The sequence below is a fragment of the Triturus cristatus genome, chromosome 1_2 (genome assembly GCF_964204655.1).
Source record: "Triturus cristatus chromosome 1_2, aTriCri1.1, whole genome shotgun sequence".
Taxonomy (NCBI): Eukaryota; Metazoa; Chordata; class Amphibia; order Caudata; family Salamandridae; genus Triturus; species Triturus cristatus.
The window spans coordinates 518,857,142-518,879,252 of NC_140580.1; the positions used below are offsets into that span (position 1 = coordinate 518,857,142).

General features: G+C 43.1%; 1 protein-coding gene across 2 annotated transcripts in view; it reads right to left on the reverse strand.

The window, feature by feature from the left end:
• The window catches only part of EDRF1 (erythroid differentiation regulatory factor 1), a 412,080-nt gene that overhangs the window by 25,824 nt on the left and 364,145 nt on the right, over positions 1-22,111 (reverse strand). For both annotated transcript variants that reach the window (XM_085606261.1, XM_085606259.1), the window contains 2 exons: positions 9,564-9,679; positions 7,855-8,006 (listed from right to left, as the gene is read on the reverse strand). In XM_085606261.1, the coding sequence (XP_085462387.1) occupies positions 7,855-8,006; positions 9,564-9,679 (268 nt within the window). The remainder of the gene's footprint in view (positions 1-7,854; positions 8,007-9,563; positions 9,680-22,111) is intronic.

Consider the following 22,111-nt stretch of genomic DNA (forward strand, 5'->3'; position numbering starts at 1 on the left):
AGCCGTGAAATATGTTGCAAGGTTAAGAATTTGTCTCATAAACTTTTATAATAATGATTTTATTAACCATCCAAATCCTATCTTCTTGGAATTGTTCAATTTTATTGATGAAGTTGCGAATGGAGAAAAGTTTGGCCAATTTGATGGCATTTGTGTCGGCGGAGATTTTAATGCCCACATTCACTATACATCCCCGCCTTGTAGACGAGGTGCTGAATTATTGGATTTATTACATAGCAGGGATTTAGACGATGTAATGAGCTATTGTGGATCCCCTGAGGGAATTGAGCCGGCCCCTACTTACATTGGCCGTGGTAGTTCAACTACGATTGATTATATGTTTACCTCTTCCCTCCTTAGCGAAGTGTTACTTAGTTCCGAGGTTGTTAGTAGCTCATATAGCGATCATCTGCCCATAGTAATCCAACTTAAATCTATTAAAAAACCTATAGGCCCACATGAGACAGGAGCCCAAAATATTACTGTCTCCACAGACGGGCTCAGGATTGTCTGGAGAGGGATCGACAACCAAGAGATCCTATCTACTGTGATTAGGAATAATCCTCTGTTGATCTCTAAATGTTTAGCATTTGGTGGCCCGATATAATTAAGTCTTTCTGTGATTTATGCATAGTTATAAAAAGGGCAATATCCAGACCGTCAAAAGAACATAATGTAACCAACCAAAGATGGTTCGACACTAATTGTTCGAGGGCCAATAGAGAACTTAGAAAGGCCTTGGCAGTTAAACCCCGAGACGTGTCCCTTGTCAGTTCACTACGCTCCAAATATAAACATGCACTAAAAGTTAGAACTGAGGAGCTTTTAATAAGTCACTGGGATAATCTCACGAAATCCGCTGCCTTAAAAGATTCAACTGGGTTTTGGAGAGATGTAAAGAACTTGAGAGCCCTGGGAAGTAACATCACCCCGATCAATTGCAACATCACAGGAGACTCATGGGTCACCCACTTCTCAAAACTTTATGCGGAAGTTGGAGATCACACCGAGGATAATTTCCCCGACAGTACCATAGTCATAACATTAGAGGAGGTAGAGGAAGCCATTGCAAATAGTGCTGGTAACAAGGCACCAGGCCCGGATGGCTTGTCTATTGACCAGATTAAATCCAACACAAGCTTCTGGGCCCCCTTACTCTGTAACCTTTTTAACAATCTGAGTAAGAAATCTATCCCCTCGACATGGTCCAGTAGTACCATCGTACCTATTTTCAAAAAGGGAAATAGGTTGGACCCGGGGTGTTATCGACCAATATCATTGATCGATAATACCCTGAAGGTCCTTGGTAAGGTCCTATTTGATAGAATTAGCACATGGGCAGATGATAATTCTATTATCCACCGTTGCCAGCTAGGCTTTAGGAGCAAACTTGGCACGGTGGAACAATGTCTGAACCTCAACCTTATAATGGCTAAATACACAAGAGCCAAACAATCCCCTCTGTATTTTGGGTTTATGGACCTAAGCTCAGCATTTGATTTTGTTAACCGTTCTCGCTTATGGTCCATTCTTTTAAACTACGGTTTAGACGAACCACTAGTCCACTTTTTGGCCAACCTCCATCGCAACCTGAAGGCCCGCGTCCGAATAAATAATGAAGGCGAGGTCTCAAACGAAATTTTAATAGGCAAGGGGGTGAGACAGGGCTGCGTTCTGGCCCCCTTGCTTTTTATATTATACATCAATGAATTAACCCATTCTTTATGTAACTTGACAAAAGACGTCCCTATCATTAATAAGAAACCAATCCCGGCGCTACTCTACGCGGATGATGCGGTACTCATGGGCCGCACTCCGAATGCCCTGCGTATTTTAATATCGGGATTTGTTGATTACATGTCTGACTTAGGTTTGTGCACTAATTTTAGTAAATCCTTTATAATGACCTGCGGCCCTAAAAATTATAAAATCCCAAAGATTGTGATAGGTCAAAATTCCTTAAAAAGCACTTGCACTTTCCCATATTTGGGTCTGCTATTTTCCAATAGCGGCTCGTGGCAACCCCACGTTGCAATGGGGAGAAATAAACTCTCCAAATCGATTAACTCTGTTACCTCTCTCCGTCAACCGCGCCAGGCGGACGTGGTTTCCAGTTTATTACAAATTTACCGGACCCAATGCCTCCCAACTGGTACATACGGTGCTGAAGTCTGGGGGTTCTCGAACTGTTCCGAATTACAGAGAGAAGAGAATAGATTTTGTCGGAAAATCTTGGGGGGAGTCATTAGTGCACCAACCACCGTATGCCATAACGAATTAAAACTACACTATGTTGAGGATTTTATAAGAGCCAGACCCGCATTGTTCTGGTTAAGGGTCTGGAAAAACCCGGCAGCTTCCTTGTCCCGTGAGATTATTATGGACTGTCTGAATAGTGAGAATGTCGGCTTAATTCCATGGATTAATGCGGTAGAAAAGAGCCTCGTGAGTGTTAACTATGGTCATCTTTTCACACACCCCGATCAGATCGATGGCTCCCACAAAAATTTAGTGAGAAGGGCACTCTATCAGCATTTCCACAAAGAGAGGGAAAGAGTAGATTCTGCGAAACAATCTACAACCAATTACTTACAAATCCAGGAACCATCCCCCGAATTCCCGATGTTACCACAGCCCTATTTACGTAAAAAACTGGGCAGGTGGAACAGGACCTTACTATTCAGATTTAGGGACCGGAGTATTGTAAATCTTATCTGCTTTCCACTGGGTTACATTAAAAATCTGGAAAAATTAAATTGCCCTTGTGACCATGGTGGAACCCAGAGTATGTTACACTTTATTTTTGGCTGTGGTTTCTACAAGAAATTTACAAGGCATTACTTAATCCCCTATTGTAGAAAGCACGACTTGACCGATCACAATTATGCTTATAGACACTTTTTAATGTTGGGATCAGATGAATTAACTTTTAGAGTCAGTAATTTTCTTAATGCTATCGTACGCTCACGCAGGTCTTTGAGAATTGATTAATTCTATATTGAGATATGCACTTTGCACTTTAATACACGATTTGCACTAACCTAATGTGTTGTAACGCATTTGTCTTGTTTTCATAATACCCATAGTTATCCTTTTTCTATATACTGCCATATATTGTATCTAAGGTGGTTTTGTGCACTGTATAGTATAAAGGTCATTTGAGTTTTCATTGTTGTTTTTTATAAATTATATTTGTAAATGATAAGTTGTGGCCCAAAACTGTAGTATTATATGTGTATTTTAAAATTTATTTTGTGCTTTTATGGATGGTTTTTGAAATCCGAATAAAGTCTATTTGAATTGAATTGAATTGACTGTCTGTAGTAGAGCATTCGTTATGGAACAGGGCTTGACTTGAACATTTGAACACTGATTGAACAACGTGTCCCTTGCTTAGTGAATACTAGCGCTGGATGCAGCAGTGCTCAAGACTGCAGCTGAGCACTGCTGCATCCAGCGCTAGTATTCAGGACTGTTGCCTGGCCATCTGATGGACCGCATTCATCCTGTGTTCTCCACGTTAAGGAATTAAATACCACAACACATTAGGGTTTTCGCCTTATGAAGCAATCTTCACTCCTAGAGCTTATCTGACACTTGCAGATCCACTGACGGCTTCCACTAAGCAAGGGACGCCTGAGCGAGTCATACCACTTTCTGGGCTGTCAACACTCCCACTTGTCCTGAAGAAGACCCCCCATAACATTCAAATAACGCTCTGTCAGGGTCGAAACGTCGACGAATACATATGGTCCAGATCAATCAAATCTCTGGTTGTTAAATCAATAAGCTAAACTTGCTGTTTACCAGAGTTATTGCCTACCTTCATTCTGACCGCATTCTAGTCCCCAGTTTAAATAATTGTACATAATATCACCATGTATATATGCACTGCACCACTATCACTGAGCACTTAATGTCACCGTATCACATGTCACTTTGTCAGTATTTCCTGTATTGACAGCCCTCTGATTACTTGTAAATATTGATTTATGCTTTAATTGATATAAAAGAGCCTCTTGCAAATATTTACTTTTAGGTGTGTTGCTTTAATTTGTGTTCCCACGTCATTTGATATGCGTTCCATGTTTTTGAAATACATTTTATGAATTAACCAATGTAAATGCTTTACTTGTCTAGCTTATTTAAAAGGTATCAAGCAACTCTTCCTGTTACTTTAAAGCATTTGGGTTCTCCCCGACAGAACCATTGTAGCCTATTATACACATACCCAGGTTCTGAGGGACACAGGGTTGCCCCATTGTTGCCATACTCTATCCCGGGGGTGGGCTCCCCAGGAAATAGTTTGTGAGGCAGCCCTGGGGGGTGGGGTCACCGGGGCTATTTATGGCTCAGGAAGTGAGGTCCCTCTCACTTAAAGTAATTGGCCGCAGGGGTGGGGGGTGGAGCATACTTGCCAGGATTTGCGTATCATTGAGCGTACTCGTTAACGAGGAGCAAAACACTTGTGACTAGAACAGGGAGAAGGGTGGAAGGATCCAAGACATGAAGGCCTGTTATGAAACAAGAGATCTTAAACAGCAATATTGACACAGACTGATGTATATTGGGAACCTTGGAGGTGAACACCGGGACGGAATCAGAACCGGTCACCAGATAAAATTATACAGTAATTAAAGAAAAGAAGGAAGACAGCCCTGAAGAAGTCGTGGGAAACTCCCCATACGATGAAACAAGTGTTGGCTGGGCGTAAGGAGTTAAGAAATAGAGCGCAGAAACTTTAACATAAATTGGAATATAATGTGAAGTGTGCTCTGGGTATCAATATTACTAGCACCACACCACCCATCTATACCTCAGCACCCGCCAATGACAATACTACACACCAACACCACTAGGTCATTAATTCCACCAATGCCACCATCACTACCAGTACTAACAAAACCACAGATATCACCACAACATCAACACCACACTGCCACTAATATACTCCCATCACCAATAACCTACCAACAACAATGCTCGCACAAAATACCAAACCCATGCTATCAATACCACCAACATGAATACAATACAAACTCACCACCAATTCCATCACCTGCAATACCAATACCCCCATCACAATACCAATATCCCATCACAATCCCAATATCCCCATCACTACTACCACCACAACCACGCCTGCCTTTAACGTACCACCGCTTGGAAATCCATTACTGCTTCTCTGTGTTTGTATGCATTGTCACGTTAAAGCCACACCAACAGGACTTGGCAATGAAACAGGCATTACCACACCAGCAAGCCTTACATCGTTTGGAGAGAAATAAAAAAGGCGCAAAAAAAATAAACAGGACAAAAATCTTTTATGAATGATGTATAATTTTTAGAGTGCTTAGAAGAGAGAGAGAGGTTTGTAAATCAAGTATTTCAATCCAGTAATCAAAGGTAACATCTCGTAAGTACTGATGCAGAGTCTGCTGAAATCATAACCTATTTTAAAAGCATTCAAATGTCACCCTTGGTAAGAAAGAAGATCTGAGCCCAGATAAGTTGGTGGACCCATTATCTGCGACCATGTCCTTACTGCCTTTAAAATAAAGCTTGTTGTCATTACCATCACTAGGAGAAGCAGTAACCCACTGCACAAGTGAACCATGGAGATTCTTTAATTGGATCTTAAACAGAATGTTTGAGTACCACATCCTTCAGGAGCCTACATCTGACTGGAGAGAGAGCAAGGCAAACAGTTGTACTGAAGATGAATTGGGAAGGCCATTGTGAGAGGAAGGGGTTAAGTCACTGAATGATGCCTGAAAATTAGCCTGTGGCAATCAACATATTGTGCTGTAAGGTGCAGAGGTCCTTTAAAAGGAACGACAAGGCAGCATTTCTGCACCTAGTTGATAAGGTATATTTTCCCCATCTTCTTCAATATCCTCTGGCTGGTCATGCACCACTAACACCCTTTGACCGTTTGTGGTCGGGTTCTGCAACTCTAGGCCAAACCCTGCTCTTCTTCACTGTGGCATGGTATTCTACTACTAAGCTCCAGCCTTCCCCATTCCCAAAAGGAATACTGCTATGTTAAGTTTGTCTATGTGGTCTTCACCATGGCTGCTTGCTCATCTTTAGGAGCTCGTCCTGTCACTGAAGCAGCTGTGTTTTGTTCAAAGGTAAAGGCAATGCTAGTGGGGAGAACGGGTTTCTCCCTCTACTTGAGCGCTGATGCTGGACATCGAGCGGTTTGAACCTAACCTTTTAACAATTATATTGATCCAAGTTAATCTTTGGATTAAACAGGAGTACATTTACAGTGCAAATTTGGGTATAAATTAGGTAAGGTAATTAAGTAGGGATTTAGAGTGAGTGGGGCTTATAATTATTACTCTTCATGTGGTGTCGGTGGTGGTGCAATATATCCAAATATTTGTGGGAGAATTTAGCCTGTAAAATATGATTAGAAGCCTTCTAATAATCAGAAGCCGTAGATCGAAAGGCCTAATGCACATCTGTTGGTAGGAACTTTACTGTGCCAGCTGAGACATATCCTAGGTTCATGCACTTGGTACATGGTACATTTTGGTACTAAATGTACAAAGTATGTGCTACTACAGGCAAAAACATTCCCACCAGTATGTCAAGGAACCTAAAATCCCGAATAGGAGGCATGATGGTAAAAGAACTGGGTCTCGAAACTGTGCTTTAGCCTTGACGTAGTGTGCGCTCATGAGAGGCATACATCTATGGCAATGCTGGATCTTCCCATAGCCATTCGATCGTCCCGGATGACCACTTGCTAACTGCAGTTAGATGTGGTATCTTTTCCCAAAGGGCTTATATAGTTTAAGACAATGCCTTGCTAAAAGGTAAGAAAGGGTCCCATAGTTTGAACTCAAGCTCCAAAGAGTGCACACATTTGCACTAAATAGAAGACACCTGAGGTTTTTAGGATTCACTACTCTTATTCACGATGGAGCTAAATGAACCAACCTTGAGATGGAGAGATACATGCCAGTACAGGGCAACCCTGCGGAAATGCCCTTTACACCATCAATTGTGGAATGAATGAGGAACAATTGGTTTATGTATTTACAAGAGGCAAGAGACTTACTAATCAGCACCATACTTAGCCTTAAAAGGATGACTAAAACAAGTAGATTTCCCTGCATCTTTCGCCTAAAGGAAGAATGGAGGTCAGACGTCTCACACCCAATGAGATACCTTGGTCACAAAGAAAACTTCAGGATCCTCACAGATTTGGCACCTGCAGCACTGTAAGCAGGCACAATGAATTCAGAAACAGTGGGCAGAGCCGACAAAACCACACTGGAGCATGAAGTGCTATAACAATCAATTAACTGCTTTATGCCAATTGGTGGAGTAGTCACCGTACTAGGCTGGAAGTAGGATAGAAGGGGCGTAACCATAGTGGCGCAGTTCAATGAAGAAAAACTTACAACCAAGCCAAATCAGTGCTTCTTGGAGGCTTAGAGAAGATTTAGAATGTGATCACTTGCTCTAGTTATTCGTCTTATCCTCTGAAGAGGGCTCTGATGGTGGCCCGGTCCTTTTCTGGCATTGCCGCTGCTGAGAGGGACACCACCAGTGAGAGTGGTGGAACTAGCACTTGTTCGAATGGGCTGGCAGAGAGCACCCACACCTATCTGAACAATGGGTGCCCCATAACCGCTCTGACTTTCGTTTACTTCAGAGCTTTGGTATGTCATTATTTGTAAGGACTGCACGTTTTAGTCATGATGATCGCAGGAAATGTGTACTGGAATGGAGTGAGGAGGTGAAAACATAAAACTAACAATATTTACAGGAGTAAAGAACTATGCAGATTATCAAGAATGTTCACAGCTATGCTGACATACTTTTAAAATGACTTACCTAGATTTCTTCTTATTTGCTGCCAGCAGTTTAATGAACTGAAGGAGGAGGAACGATAAACGGGACTCGAATATAGTAACTAGTTTCACCACTTCTTCCAAGCTAAGATTGCCACAGGAATCATTAGACTGCACACTGCCTTCAACAGAAGCCTACAAAAAATACATTTTAAATCAAGTGATCAACATCTTTCCGTAGGTATGAATTTGTATTCGTTCATCATTGGTCAATCTTACTTTAACACACTGTTGTTATCCTGGGAGACCCTGGACATTTGTAAACACTAAGAACCCTGAGGTCTAAAATTACCAGAAAGGAAAAAGAAGAGCGAGAAGGTGGTGTGTAAATGAGAAACAAAAAGCCCAATTCACGTAGTGAAAGGGCAATCCCTTTTAAGGACGTAATCCCTCACTCACCCTGGGTGACATGCTTCATCATATGGGATTCTCCTCCCAGAGAAAAATCCTAGTTTCTCTGGGGGCTACGACCCCCTCTATGAGAGGGAGGAGCTCAGGGATGTTTTGATTGTGCACTAAAGGATAGACTAAATCCACATATGAAGAGCTAAGTGTGAGTGAGGGGTGCAGTGCTGGCAAAATGATAGTGCAGTGAGGGTATGTTAAAACTAGTCACGGGACGGCAAGGAGGATTCTCTTGACACAACCGTACCGAAGCTAGATTAAAAAATGTGAACACCACTAGTCAAATGTAGGCAATGGTGCTATACAATGAAAACCCTGGACATTGACATGGTTTAGTCTAGCTAATGCTTTTGTTATAACAAAACCACTTTGCCGTATCTAACTTTACTGGAACAGACTTTAGATTCCTTGAGACTATACTAATGTACCAACGTGTACAAAATATTACATATGAATGTGAGCCCCGCATTAGGCCCTTAAAAAGGACTGTGGGACAACAGTCAGTACAAGGCATTCTGGCATATGAAATCTTCAGACTTCTTAAAGAGACAGTCTGCATGTTCAATCTGGTTTACAATGCCATTCATCGAGCTGCATTTTCCTTCAAGTTTCCATGGTTTCCCTAAGCAGAAAAGCTATGATTTATGATGAAGTGTAGGTTTGAGATTATTTTTTCATTTAATTGGAATCCAAACCCTTCAAAAAACATACGCTCAGATGGGCTACTGTGGGGTTATTTGCTTTTAATAATACCAGATGTGCACAAGTTTTCATTTATGTGAAATTCAAGTGTTGCGGAATCCCCCCCATGCAGGTGACAATATTATAACATGTATAACCATCAGTGACGATGCTGTACTCAAAGGCTGGTGGAACGCTGGCAGCTATTGAAATAAAAAGTGGTGCCTCTTGATGGCCAAATATGCCAACACCTGCAGCAGGAGTTCAATCTAGCGTCCACTGTGGCATATTTTGATCTGCATTACGTCACTTACTTTAATGCGGCACAAGCATATCAACATCCAAAAACAAATCAGTTTGTCAAATACATGATTGTTGAGGAGGCGTACTTCACTGCAATGTACGAAACACATACAGATCCATGTGGCGCAAACTTAATACAGTTTTAGATGTGAAAACTGCAAAACGCTTAGCATCTCAAAGTAATTCTGAACCTGCCAAGCATTCCCAAGCTATACATTTGCTGTTCCTTTTACATCCCAAGTCTGTGCCACAAATGATAACCACATATTACATACAATTATACATGTATAACATATACATTACCTGTAGAGGTTCTTCTTTAAGTTCCTTCCTAATAAGCTGGAATGCCGGCTGAGTATTTGCCATAATGTCCAGCGCATGAGAGAGTGTCTTTAGCTTTCCAGCACTGCTATTTTGACCTAAAAAGGAGAATTGTTTCATAATTACTCTGAAATTTTAAAAAACACAGATATAAATGTGTGCCATTCTACTGCACTGAACTAGAGGAATAATACTTTTAAATGTCAAGGCTAAAAAGCTTTGACAAACAAAATGAATTGAGCCCAATTCACAAAACCTTCCACCTGTGTTGCCAAAGTACCGGAATTTCCATTTGAGCACACAAAATTTCCACTTTCATGAAATGGATATCAATAATTTTTGGGGTACGAGTTAACAACAACTGTGAAAAATCCGATGACTGACCACATTTTCCACTGTTTGAAATGTCCTACAAGGGGTGGAGTATGAGATATACCACGGATTGAGAAGGGACATTTTTGTGGGTATTGAAAAGCCACAAACTTGGCCCTAGCATCAACGTCCTGCCTCTGATCACTGCACAAGCTTTTTCGAATTAAGGAATCTTAAACTCATACAGAAACAAGCATTGGCATAGCCAATAGGTCTCGCTTTTGGGACCTTTTAAGTAGTTTTTCGTTATGCAGCAGAATATCCTTGGTGCAGCAACACGAACCGTTGCATGGCTAAACACTTATAAGGACCCAAATGCGAGACCTATTGGCTATGCCAATGCCTGTTTTATTTCTCAGCCGAACAACAGCATACTTATCTTGATTGCTATCCCCATTCAATGTCTGCTTGTAACTGGGACCTTGAATTAAATATGTAGACACGGACACTGTGACAGCATGCTCTGAGCAATCCAGCAAGACCACACAAACTGGAACAAAGGAACGGACACAGACAGGAGCAAACAACTCTGGGGCATTATAACTGGGGAGATGCTGACACTCGAATAGGGAAACAAACCATAACAGGGAAAATTTCCAATTGGCAGGAGACAGAGGTACACAGTCAGGAAGCACTGGGGCAGGGATTACATTGACACTGGAACGAACAAACACTGATCGGAACAGACAGATGATGGACCAAGAAGACACATACTGGGACAGGAGACACCTACACCAGTACATAAATAGGAAAGCACTAGCCAATCCCTTCTTTCTAATAAACATTACATCTAGTCAACTAAGAAAAAATGCCTGAAAAATCAGCAGACCCTTACACTGGAACAATATTACAGGTAATGCACAGAAAACGCGATATTATCGGGCAGGTCACGCCCACCCAACTCGCATTCTATGATAGATGCTTCCTGTACCGGACGCAGCAACCATGATAACATGCCCTTTAGAGTGACTGGAGAGAATGGTGAAGGGCAGCAGGATTTGCTGTGTTCTATTATATACAGGCACCCGTGGGCCAGATTATTAATGTTTTGGCCTCCTGAATCAGAGATACAGCCATCTGTCCTTTTGCATGCCTCAGATCCGAGTCCGAGTCATAATAATGTACGATTACTTCAGAGCATATGAGGAGCAGCTAAATGTATTTGATATTTACTCATAAGTTGCCAGTGTAAAATGTTCTGGGGTTTTCCCATGAACAATAAAGGTGCAACCCCGCCCTGCGAGGCTTACACACAGCTGACAATGACTAAATGGTTTCGACCAGTAAAAGGACAGGTGTGGGCCCCCGGCCTGGAACCAATAGGCTTCCAGGGCCCTATTTTGTTCATGTTTGCCTTTCTTGAGCTGTTATTAAAGAGACAGGAAAAAACAGATCCACGCCTCCCTCCTGAACCTCAGAAAGTTTATGCCATTGTGTAATATGAGAGCAGCGCTTGGGTAGGAGAGATTGCACTATATGAGCTCTCATGTAATATGGGTGCAACACTTGGTAGGAAAGAGTTGGCACTACGTGAGCTCTCTCGTGTACGATGGGATAAGCAATTGGGTAGGCGAAAGCTGGCACCGTGAGCTCTCTCGTGTAACGTGTGCAACACTGGGATGGAAAAGGGCTGATTTATTAACGCTTAGCTGTATCTGCTGGCTTGTTCTAGGTATGCTCATCTCCTGCACAGGGACATCTTTCGCCCCTGCACCAACTGTCCACGCGCTGCTTCTAATGGAAGACAACTGGGGGAATTCGGCTCCTGTCAATGCCACTCATGGCCCATCAGATAACCTCACGGCTGCCCAAGTGCAGGTGTAAAGATCTGTCTTTACAACGAGCGCATGGAAGACAAGGGCTCGGAAGTGCTTACAGCTTGGAACTTATCGCTCAACAGTGACATCCACGCGCGTGAATGCACACGCGCTAACACGTACACATAGTGAGCCAGCTGAGATATAATAGACTGTTCCTTAAGTGAACGAGAGGTGGTGTCCTGTAGCACTGTCCTCGGGCGCGCCGTCTCTTTGACTGATTGTTCTGCGTTGTTTGTAATTCCCCCGTGCTTAACAAATTGAGTTCCGTTATCCTGATCTCGTGGAAAGCGCTGTGAAGTTCTTGGGCCATTTTCGCGCTGTATAAAACTGCAAAAAAACTTCTAAATTAGATCATTATGACAGCCCTCTGATAAGGAACAAAGCCCGGATTGTGTTTTTTTCTGTAAAACATTATCTTAGTTTGCAGCTTCCACCACTGAATCGTTAAGGCGCATCAGCTGAATTTGAAAGGCGATATGATCAGTTAGAGAACTGGTGGCAATGAATGATTCTCTGTGGCAGCTGCCAATCCTCTTCTGCAATTCCCAGCATTTTGAAAGTATGCAGTGCAGTCTTTAATGTTTGGGATTTTAACAAACATATGTATGGAGGGATGATCGTATTAACGGGACTACTCATTGTGACTTCCTTTTTCGAGTAGTGCCTCTTGTTGCAGTTTGTACTTTCAGACTCCGCTATACAATTAAACAAGACAAGCCCGGCGGAGCGTGGCGCGCGCGCTTGGCGGGGGAGCGAATTCCAGGGGGGGGGGGGGGGGGGGAGCGGACCCTTTGAAGTATGATGCCGAGGGCGCCAGTGGGCTGAAGCGCTTCCCCAAACGGATTGCATGGCGGCACGATGCACGCGATTGTGCGCGTGCTCGCCATGCAATCCACTTTTGGGAGCCCCTTACAAGAGTCTCGCATAGCGATTGCTACGCAATAGCTAGGCGAGACCTAAAAAACACTGTATGATGTGTGAGGTCCAGGATTGTCTCTTGGTTACCAATAGGCTTAGGTTTGTATGAATAGCACATTCCATTTTACCAGCACACGGAGGTGGAGAGGTCATGTGGTATTTTGTTAAGGTTTTTTTTATTGGAGGGTTGGTTTAGTGAGGTGCTGTAACAATAATACGCAATTTGTATTTGTTGAACAGTGGATTATTAATAGTGGCAGATATGCATTTACAACTGGCAATAATACCATTAACACAACGTAAGGCTCAGAAAAGGTCTTAGAAAATTATTCCCATGCTCAATCCTTGGTAGCTTGGAGGCGAGCAGGCAGGCTTAACTTCAAAGACAGGTGTGTACAGGATTCAAAAACACCAATTCAGTAAATAATTGATACACAACACACAATAAGAATCCAACACCAATTTATAAAAATATAAAATATTTGTATCTTTAAAATGACACCAAAACGAAAAAAATCCAATGTAGAGAAACAGAGATACACATTTTTTTTAAATGTAGCACTATATAGCACATAGAAACCTATAGCTCCAATTGGGACATCTGGTTGCGCTAGACCGGGACAAAGCAAAGTTTCAGTTAGACTGCGATGGAGCCCTGTGTGGCTACCCTCCGAAGTAGGTCTTGGGCAAAGTTATTAACTTCTGACTTAGAAACCTTTCAGTAGCTTTTCTTTCCTGGGTCCCTCGAAGCTCTCAGCCAGTACGGATTCGGTGAGGGTACGCCGGCTTACCTTGTGACAAGCTCCCTGTGAAACTTATGGAAATCAGATATCTGGAGCTTTCCAGCGGGAAAAACCAGGGATCCAGGCCAGCCTGCAGCCGCCTGCGGTTGAAGGTGGGTAGCTTGGGTCTCGCTGTCGGTCCCGGTCACCTTTTCTACCTTCGGACTAAGAAACTTTTACAGAGCTTTTTCTTGTGGGGTCCCTCGATGCTCTTTATTCACCAGACCGGATTTGATGAGTGTTCGCCGGCTTGGGTTTCAGCCTACTTCCCGTCAAACTCTGGAAGGCAGACCTCCGGAGCTTTTCAGTGGGACGAACCTGGACGGCAGACTGGCTCGCGGTTGAGGGTCGCTGGCTTGACTGGCCAGGTCTAGTCTGTCCACTCATGGAGCTTTTTTTCCAAAGTTGCTCCAAACGTCTGGAACTTCTTCATGAAGTTCCCCAAAGGGTCACAACATGTCCAAAACTTACTCCAAGGGTCTGGAAGCTCCAAGATGGTCCTTGGAAGCAGCAGCGGCCCGTGCAGGTAAGAGCATTGGAGCGGTGGGGTCAGGTTGGGGGGGGAATTCGATAGACTTCGACGAGAGGAAATTAAATAATTAACTTCCCCTCGCCGTCTGTCGAAATGCCCCCCCCCCGCCCCCCGCCCCCACCGCTCATCTCTGCACGGGCAGCTGCTGCTTGAAAGTTTGGAACTTCAGTTCCCACAATCCACTTGGACAAAATCCTTACAAATACACTTGTGGTACTCCAGGCTCAAGATTCTTGATGATGATGTTCCAGGTGATAATCCCTGTTACTATCAAAAGTAGAGAGGGAGGAAGAGGAAAAAATGGGTTTGCCCTCCTCAACTCTACAATTTTAGGAAAACAAAGAACCCAGTAAATTCAGAAACAATAGCGATAGATATACCCTCCACAATGAGAGAAAAACTCTGTTTTTCTTAAAGACCCCTCACCCACCAGGGTTGCCCCTTGGTGGCATGCTTCATCATTAATGTCCTTCCCGATCCGCTACGGATCGACGTGTGCTACAACCAGACAGAAAACGTGGGAGCACTTTCCTGGTTTTTGTCTATGATGAAGGCGAAGTTGTGGGAGGGGAGTGGAGTGCAGGGACTATACAAATTTAAAATACCTGAATAGTAGGTCATTATTTTATTCCCACCTCTAGTCGGTAAGATTAAAAATCAGGGAAAAAGAAGGAAACGGAGACTACCATCACCTTACCTTGGGGCTGATAACACCATTGCTGGGGCACGGACGCTGTTGGTTCTCCCCCGCAGCCGTAGCTTCTTGCCTCACTCGGCCGTCGCGGGGGGAGACTACAGCTCCCAGATTGCTTAGCGGCCTTCCGCACCGCCCGGTTCCCGCCTGGTCGCACCCGGAGGCGCATAAACGACAGCAGCTTCCTCCGCGTCGCGGACGCGCGCGGACGGCGCCGGGCGAAGCCCGGGCAAAGGGCGGGCCGTCTGTGGCCGTCAGAGGCCAGACGAGGCCGGGCCGAGCCACCCCTCTTAGCCGCAATAATGGGTAAGCGTAAAAAGCTGGGAGCAGAGGGGGATGGGGCTAAGAACACTAAAGTGCCACGTAAGGCAGATACCATTATCTCCTATTTGACTTCCGCTGTGGGGGCGATTGACCAGAAAATCGCTAACGCTGAAAAAGAGCTTGAACTTGAAAGGGTTTCCGAAAATGTGGACAACATACCCTTTATTACTCCTCTATCTGGGTCTACAGAGGGCGAACGCCTTAATCCCGTAGTGAGTACAAATGCGGATAATGCTCCCTGCTCTTCCCTGTCTCCGCATGCAAGGGGAGGCAGGCCTGGTGGCGCGACTTCTCCGGCCAGAGCAAAAGCTAAGAAATGTGTGCGCAAAGTCAAGCATTCGCAGGGGGAATTGGACTACGTTACCGGCACAAATCTGGGAGACAAGATGGAGGAACTGTTTGAATCACGTATAGAACCCTTGTTGGTGGGCATTGTAAAGGACATTTTAGACTCTATGAACACTTGCGTTGCTGGCCTTTTAAATAGATGCGATAAAATTGATTCTTTTATCAAGGACTACCGTAACGATGTATCGCAATTGGCTAATATAAAAAAATCTGTCATTAATACAGGCCCAGAGTCTCTATGGTTTGTCCAGAGTCACACGTGCCTCTAGGTAGTTCGCAATCTCAAGCGCCCCACACACTACAGTTAGTGGTTCAAAACTTAGGTAATAAAACCACCGAGATGGAGGTTCTTCCAAATTCCCCAAGAGCACATTCCTCTCAATCGAACTTGTCCAAGAACCCAGTAATGTATCCCAAACCCTGCAGCCACAGGTTGCACCTCCCGCCAGACGCAGCGCCGTTTGTGGCAGTCTTAACGGGGTTCCTGCCTCTTGAATCCAATAAAAGTGAGTCTACGGAGGACCTCTTAGGCAAATCCAGGGATTGGTGCAGACTTTACTCCTCCTTGGGGGGGGGGGGGGACAGGGCCCAAAGTTACTTAAAGGGGACTGCATCGTCGTGAATTTCCGTGGGAGAGACGACGCTGAAAAGCTATTTTGGGATGGGTCTGATTTATTTAATAACAATTGTATAAGACCGTTACCACTTGTTTTTTTTTTTATCCCCCTGGGGCACTCGGAAAACACGCCCTCCTGTCTCAGGTCTATACCCAAATAGAGATATTAGCACCTCGAGACCCCATTATACCACTAGGTCCACTATGCCCTCTTTGAGTCCTGTTATTCGCCCACAACGCTCTAACTCGGTCTCCACATTCCCTCAGGCATCTGATAATACCCAGAGTGGGGGACTGGCCCTGTCAAATCGCTTCTCCCCCCTGCGCCATATACAGGATTCTGACTGACTAGATAACACACGTTGCAAAAATGATATAACCGTGTACAAGTCAAGTATGAAGACTACATGTAAAATTTTAAGTTGGAACATCGCGGGTATCAGATCTAAAAGTCAGGATGAGATATGGGCTGGCTATGTTATATCTCATGACATCATAGCACTACAAGAAACTTGGGATACATCGAATAGTTTCTCGTTGGATGGTTATGCCCATTTTTACATCCTAGCTAAACCTAGCTTGGTGGGTAGGGCGAAGGGGGGTCTTGCACTTTTAGTCTCATTGAACTTGAAAGGATCCGTAACTCAGTTAGAATCAGGCTCCCAAAACTGCCTGGTCGTTGAACTGGCGGTAGTAAATTCTCCCACTTTGCTACTTATTAATTTTTATAATTCACCAGATAGTGTCAGTCCAAATCAGCACCTAGAATCTCTAGGGGAGGTTTTGGACAAACTCAGAGTGTCACATAACAGTCCCGAGGTCATCCTGATGGGTGACTTTAATATCCACCCATGCAGCTTGGAGTGTATTGTGGAAGATGATGGGGGATCTCCTTACTCATCATCCACACACTTCGAACATACCAAACAAGGTGAGGTCTTGGAGAGCCTTTTGGCCACCTCAAACCTCTTTGAATCAAGTTGTTGCATGGATGGGCAGAGGACTTTTACATTTAAAGGAAAAGATTCAGGAACAGTCATTGATTACATATTTTTATCTTCTTTGATTTTGTCTTCGGTTTTAAACTATAGGGTAGAAGACTCTGTTTTCAGTGACCATAATCCCGTGATAGTAGAGGCTGTCCCGGGGGGGTCACTGGTTTTTAAAGATACAAAAACCATAGGAGCAACAGACCTTTTTTTAAAGGATCAGGGTAGGAGATTGAAATGGGCTAAAGTGACCCCGGCCACCTTCTTACAAGAGGTTCTGGCCAAGGCTGAAACGGAGGTGGGCATATGTCTAGATCACGCTAACACCAACTCAAGGATAGTTGAGGCTTTCAATACCATTTGTCTTCAAGTAAACAATGCCCTATTGGTAAAAACCAAGTCAGGCGGGCGATTAGGCAAAAAATGGTTTGACACAAATTGTACCAAGGCCCACTCTGCTCTTTTAAAGGCATTAAAAAATACTCCCAGAAATAGAGCACTGATAGTATCCTTGAGGAAACAATATAAATTGGCCATCATAGCTCGGAAAAACCAGATCAAGGAAGATGCTTGGAACGACCTACAGTCAGTTGAAATCTTGCGGGATAGTTCCAAATTTTGGGGGGTGATAAATCATCCTTACTTTTCCGGAACCGAGAACCAGGCCATGGAATGTAGTATCCCAGATGAGCGGTGGCTAGCTCATTTTGAAAATATTTACAGTCAGCACTCTCATGGGCGCTTAGATGAGACGTTAGCTTTTAACCGGGGTGGTTTAGTCCTGGCCTTTAGGGAGGAGGATGTGGAAAAAGCTATTAATGAGACAATTAAAAACAAGGCCCCGGGTCCAGATGGTGTCCCTGCAGACCTATACAAGTCCGCCCCTAAATTTTGGGCCAAAATATTGACTAACGTCTTTAATGCCGCCAGAGATACCAATGTCCCCAAGTCCTGGGCCAGATCCATTATTATCCCAATTTTTAAAAAAGGTCAGAGGGGTGACCCGGCCTGTTATAGGCCTATTTCTTTAATTGACTCGGCCGTTAAAATCTTAGGCAGAGTCATCTTGGGCAGGCTGACCATGTGGCTCGAGGGCAGCGGCATACTGTCTAATGCCCAGTATGGCTTTAGGGCTAATAGGAGCACGCTAGACCAATGCCTCAATCTCCACTTACTCATCTGTAAATATACAATCGCGAAGGAGGGGTCCCTGTACATGGCTTTTATGGACCTCTCATTATAACTGTGTGATCCCCGTGCACTCAGAGGTATATGGACGGTTTAACTGTGTAGTTTCGGCGCACCTTGTGAAACACGAAGTCCCGGCGTGTCTTTATCAATGCAAATGTGTTGTAAGAAAGAACATCTTCTCACTGACAAGGGCGCACTTAATATACGATGAAACACGCTGGTTTCTTCATCAGTTTTCTTTTTTATTCAAGATTTTTTTAAACTCCAAATGATAAGTTTCAAAGCTTTGTCAGTTCATATTAACAATCATATTCATCGTTCATTTCCAATGAGGTGAAAATACATTTTCATGACAACCTTAAATGTCCACCCAATGCATTTCGGGTCAAGTAGAAGTCTGACCCTTCTTCAGGGGTCTAAAAGTAAATGAGACAGGACCATTAGCTTCACTCAAGCATACAGTCTAATACATGTCAATTAATCATGAATTTTAAATGCATGTAACCACAGTTTAAATTACATTATACATCATCGTGAACTCTTAAGGTCAAAACCACAGAAAAAAGTTTAACCGTTTAAAAATATACTAAAGAATGCCTAGTGGCTGCAAAAAATATTTTTTTTAAAAATGAAAGCAAAAACAGACGACATTGGTGGTACAACAACCTACAACTGGTTAGGAAACATCAGTGAAAATGGTAGTGTCAACTATACTCAGCGAGATTATAACTAACAAGGTGTAGAGTAAAGAAACAAAATCTAAAACACTAGAAACAATCACTAAATAAACTTACTCAGGACAAAGAAAGGTCTCTGCAGCTGTTGGAGTTACACACTCGGCGTGTAGCGTTCATGCCGAGATAAGTGGCTAGTTAAATTGTGCTGGATAGGTCTATTTATATCACATGGTGCAGAGATGAAAGTTACGCTGTCATTGGCTCACGAAGTGAACCAGTGAAAATAGGGAGCTATGTGTAGACCAATGGTTACGCGCACAAAATGTAAAGCTGTCATTGGCTCCCAAACAAACCAATGAAAATAAAAAAGCTGTGAGTGAACCAATCGTTACACGCACATAAGGTAAAGTAGAAACAACGATAAAAAATAGTAAACCGAACTGGGAATTCTGTGCTTCCACAAAAAGTGTATGTGGGAAAAGTGTACAATAAAGTTGCACATACGATAAAGAAAAATTATCAAACAGAGTTAACAGATCCATGTTAGTAAAAAACATAATACAAGGACCAAAGGGGGCCCATTACCAATGCTGAATAATGAAAATTCAAATTATAAAAAACACAAACTTTCACTTTACGCTCAGTTTGTCCGTAATGTCATTATTGGTAAAGAATTCACCCATCCTACTAAGGGTTACCCCATAGCCCTCAATCACACAAGCACTTGTGATACAGCGAATTGCGTCTACGCCATTAAATGCCCTTGTGGCTAAGTATACGTCGGACAAACTGAGCGTAAAGTGAAAGTTCGTATTACTGAACATAAGAGCAATATCAGGATGAAGAACTTAAAATCATCTGTAGCAAATCATTGGATGGAAGCGGGTCACCAAATATCACAACTACGCTTCACTATACTTGAAACGATTCCACAACGCCGCGACATGGATCCCACTAAACAAAGACTACGAGCTGAATATTTTTGGATTAAGAAATTGAATTGTTCCCATCCTCTTGGGATTAACGATCGTATTGAATATATGTGTTTTTTATAATTTGAATTTTCATTATTCAGCATTGGTAATGGGCCCCCTTTGGTCCTTGTATTATGTTTTTTACTAACATGGATCTGTTAACTCTGTTTGATAATTTTTCTTTATCGTATGTGCAACTTTATTGTACACTTTTCACACATACACTTTTTGTGGAAGCACAGAATTCCCAGTTCGGTTTACTATTTTTTATCGTTGTTTCTACTTTACCTTATGTGCGTGTAACGATTGGTTCACTCACAGCTTTTTTATTTTCATTGGTTCGTTTGGGAGCCAATGACAGCTTTACATTTTGTGCGCGTAACCATTGGTCTACACATAGCCCCCTATTTTCACTGGTTCACTTCATGAGCCAATGACAGCGTAACTTTCATCTCTGCACCATGTGATATAAATAGACCTATCCAGCACAATTTAACTAGCCGCTTATCTCGGCATGAACGCTACACGCCGAGTGTGTAACTCCAACAGCTGCAGAGACCTTTCTTTGTCCTGAGTAAGTTTATTTAGTGATTGTTTCTAGTGTTTTAGATTTTGTTTCTTTACTCTACACCTTGTTAGTTATAATCTCGCTGAGTATAGTTGACACTACCATTTTCACTGATGTTTCCTAACCAGTTGTAGGTTGTTGTACCACCAATGTCGTCTGTTTTTGCTTTCATTTAAAAAAAATATATATTTTTTGCAGCCACTAGGCATTCTTTAGTATATTTTTAAACGGTTAAACTTTTTTCTGTGGTTTTGACCTTAAGAGTTAACGATGATGTGTAATGTAATTTAAACTGTGGTTACATGCATTTAAAATTCATGATTAATTGACATGTATTAGACTGTATGCTTGAGTGAAGCTAATGGTCCTGTCTCATTTACTTTTAGACCCCTGAAGAAGGGTCAGACTTCTACTTGACCCGAAATGCATTGGGTGGACATTTAAGGTTGTCATGAAAATTTATTTTCACCTCATTGGAAATGAACGATGAATATGATTGTTAATATGAACTGACAAAGCTTTGAAACTTATCATTTGGAGTTTTAAAAAATCTTGAATAAAAAAGAAAACTGATGAAGAAACCAGCGTGTTTCATCGTATATTAAGTGCGCCCTTGTCAGTGAGAAGATGTTCTTTCTTACAACACATTTGCTTTTATGGACCTCTCCTCAGCTTTTGACCTGGTAAACAGGTCAAAGCTGTGGAGGATCCTTCTGGATATGGGGGTTGATCCTCCTCTGGTTGGCTTCTTGGCGGACCTACATTGTGGCTTACTAGCCTCGGTGAGAGTCACCCAGGGAGGAAGGTGTACCAGTTGCTTTAAGTCAGAGAGGGGTGTTAGGCAGGGGTGCATTTTGGCACCCCTCCTCTTTACACTATATATAAATGCACTGGAGCCAGCCTTGGCCAATTCAGTGGTGGACGTTCCGCGTGCAGGAGAGACCAAGATTCCAGCTCTCCTATACGCTGACGACGCCGTTCTTCTGGCCCGCTCAGGTGTGGCCCTTGATAGACTACTGGCCACATTTGGTGAATTCATGACCTCTTTAGACCTGAAAATCAACACTCAAAAGTCTCAGGTCATGATTACTGGTCAGGCCAGCAGGAAAAAGAAATCTAAAACTTTTTTTTGCCTAGGTAACGAGGTAAAAAGGGTCCCCATCTTTACTTACCTGGGGGTGATCTTTGATGAGAAAGGAACGTGGGGTCCCCAACAAAAACTAAAGGGCAACTCTGTAGCAAGATCTGCCGTAGCTATACTAGGTTTTGCCAAACGGTTGGGAGCACGCCCCACGGAGGCTATTCTAAAGGTTTATAAAGCTAAATCTTTGGCTATAGCCACCTATGGTTCTGCCATCTGGGGTTACACAATCACAGATTCCATCCAGAGGGCGGAGAACATGTTTTTAAGATCTGTTGTCCGTTCCCCAGTCCACACCCACCTTTACGATACACTCAGAGTTGGGTGTGGGGTATGTTGCAGATTTGATAAAAGTGGCCCCCGTTATTTGCTGGTTAAAAACATGGCTCAACCAGGAAACTTCTTTAACCCACCTGATTCTCAAAGATTGCCTTGCCCTGGACAGAGTTCACAGAATCCCTTGGCTTGTCTACATTAAATGGACATTTGCAATAGTGGGTCGACCAGAGCTATTTTATTCCCCCAATTGTATTAGTAAAAAGGATGTCACGGTCATTAAATCCGCATTAGTAACCCTGTTCAGG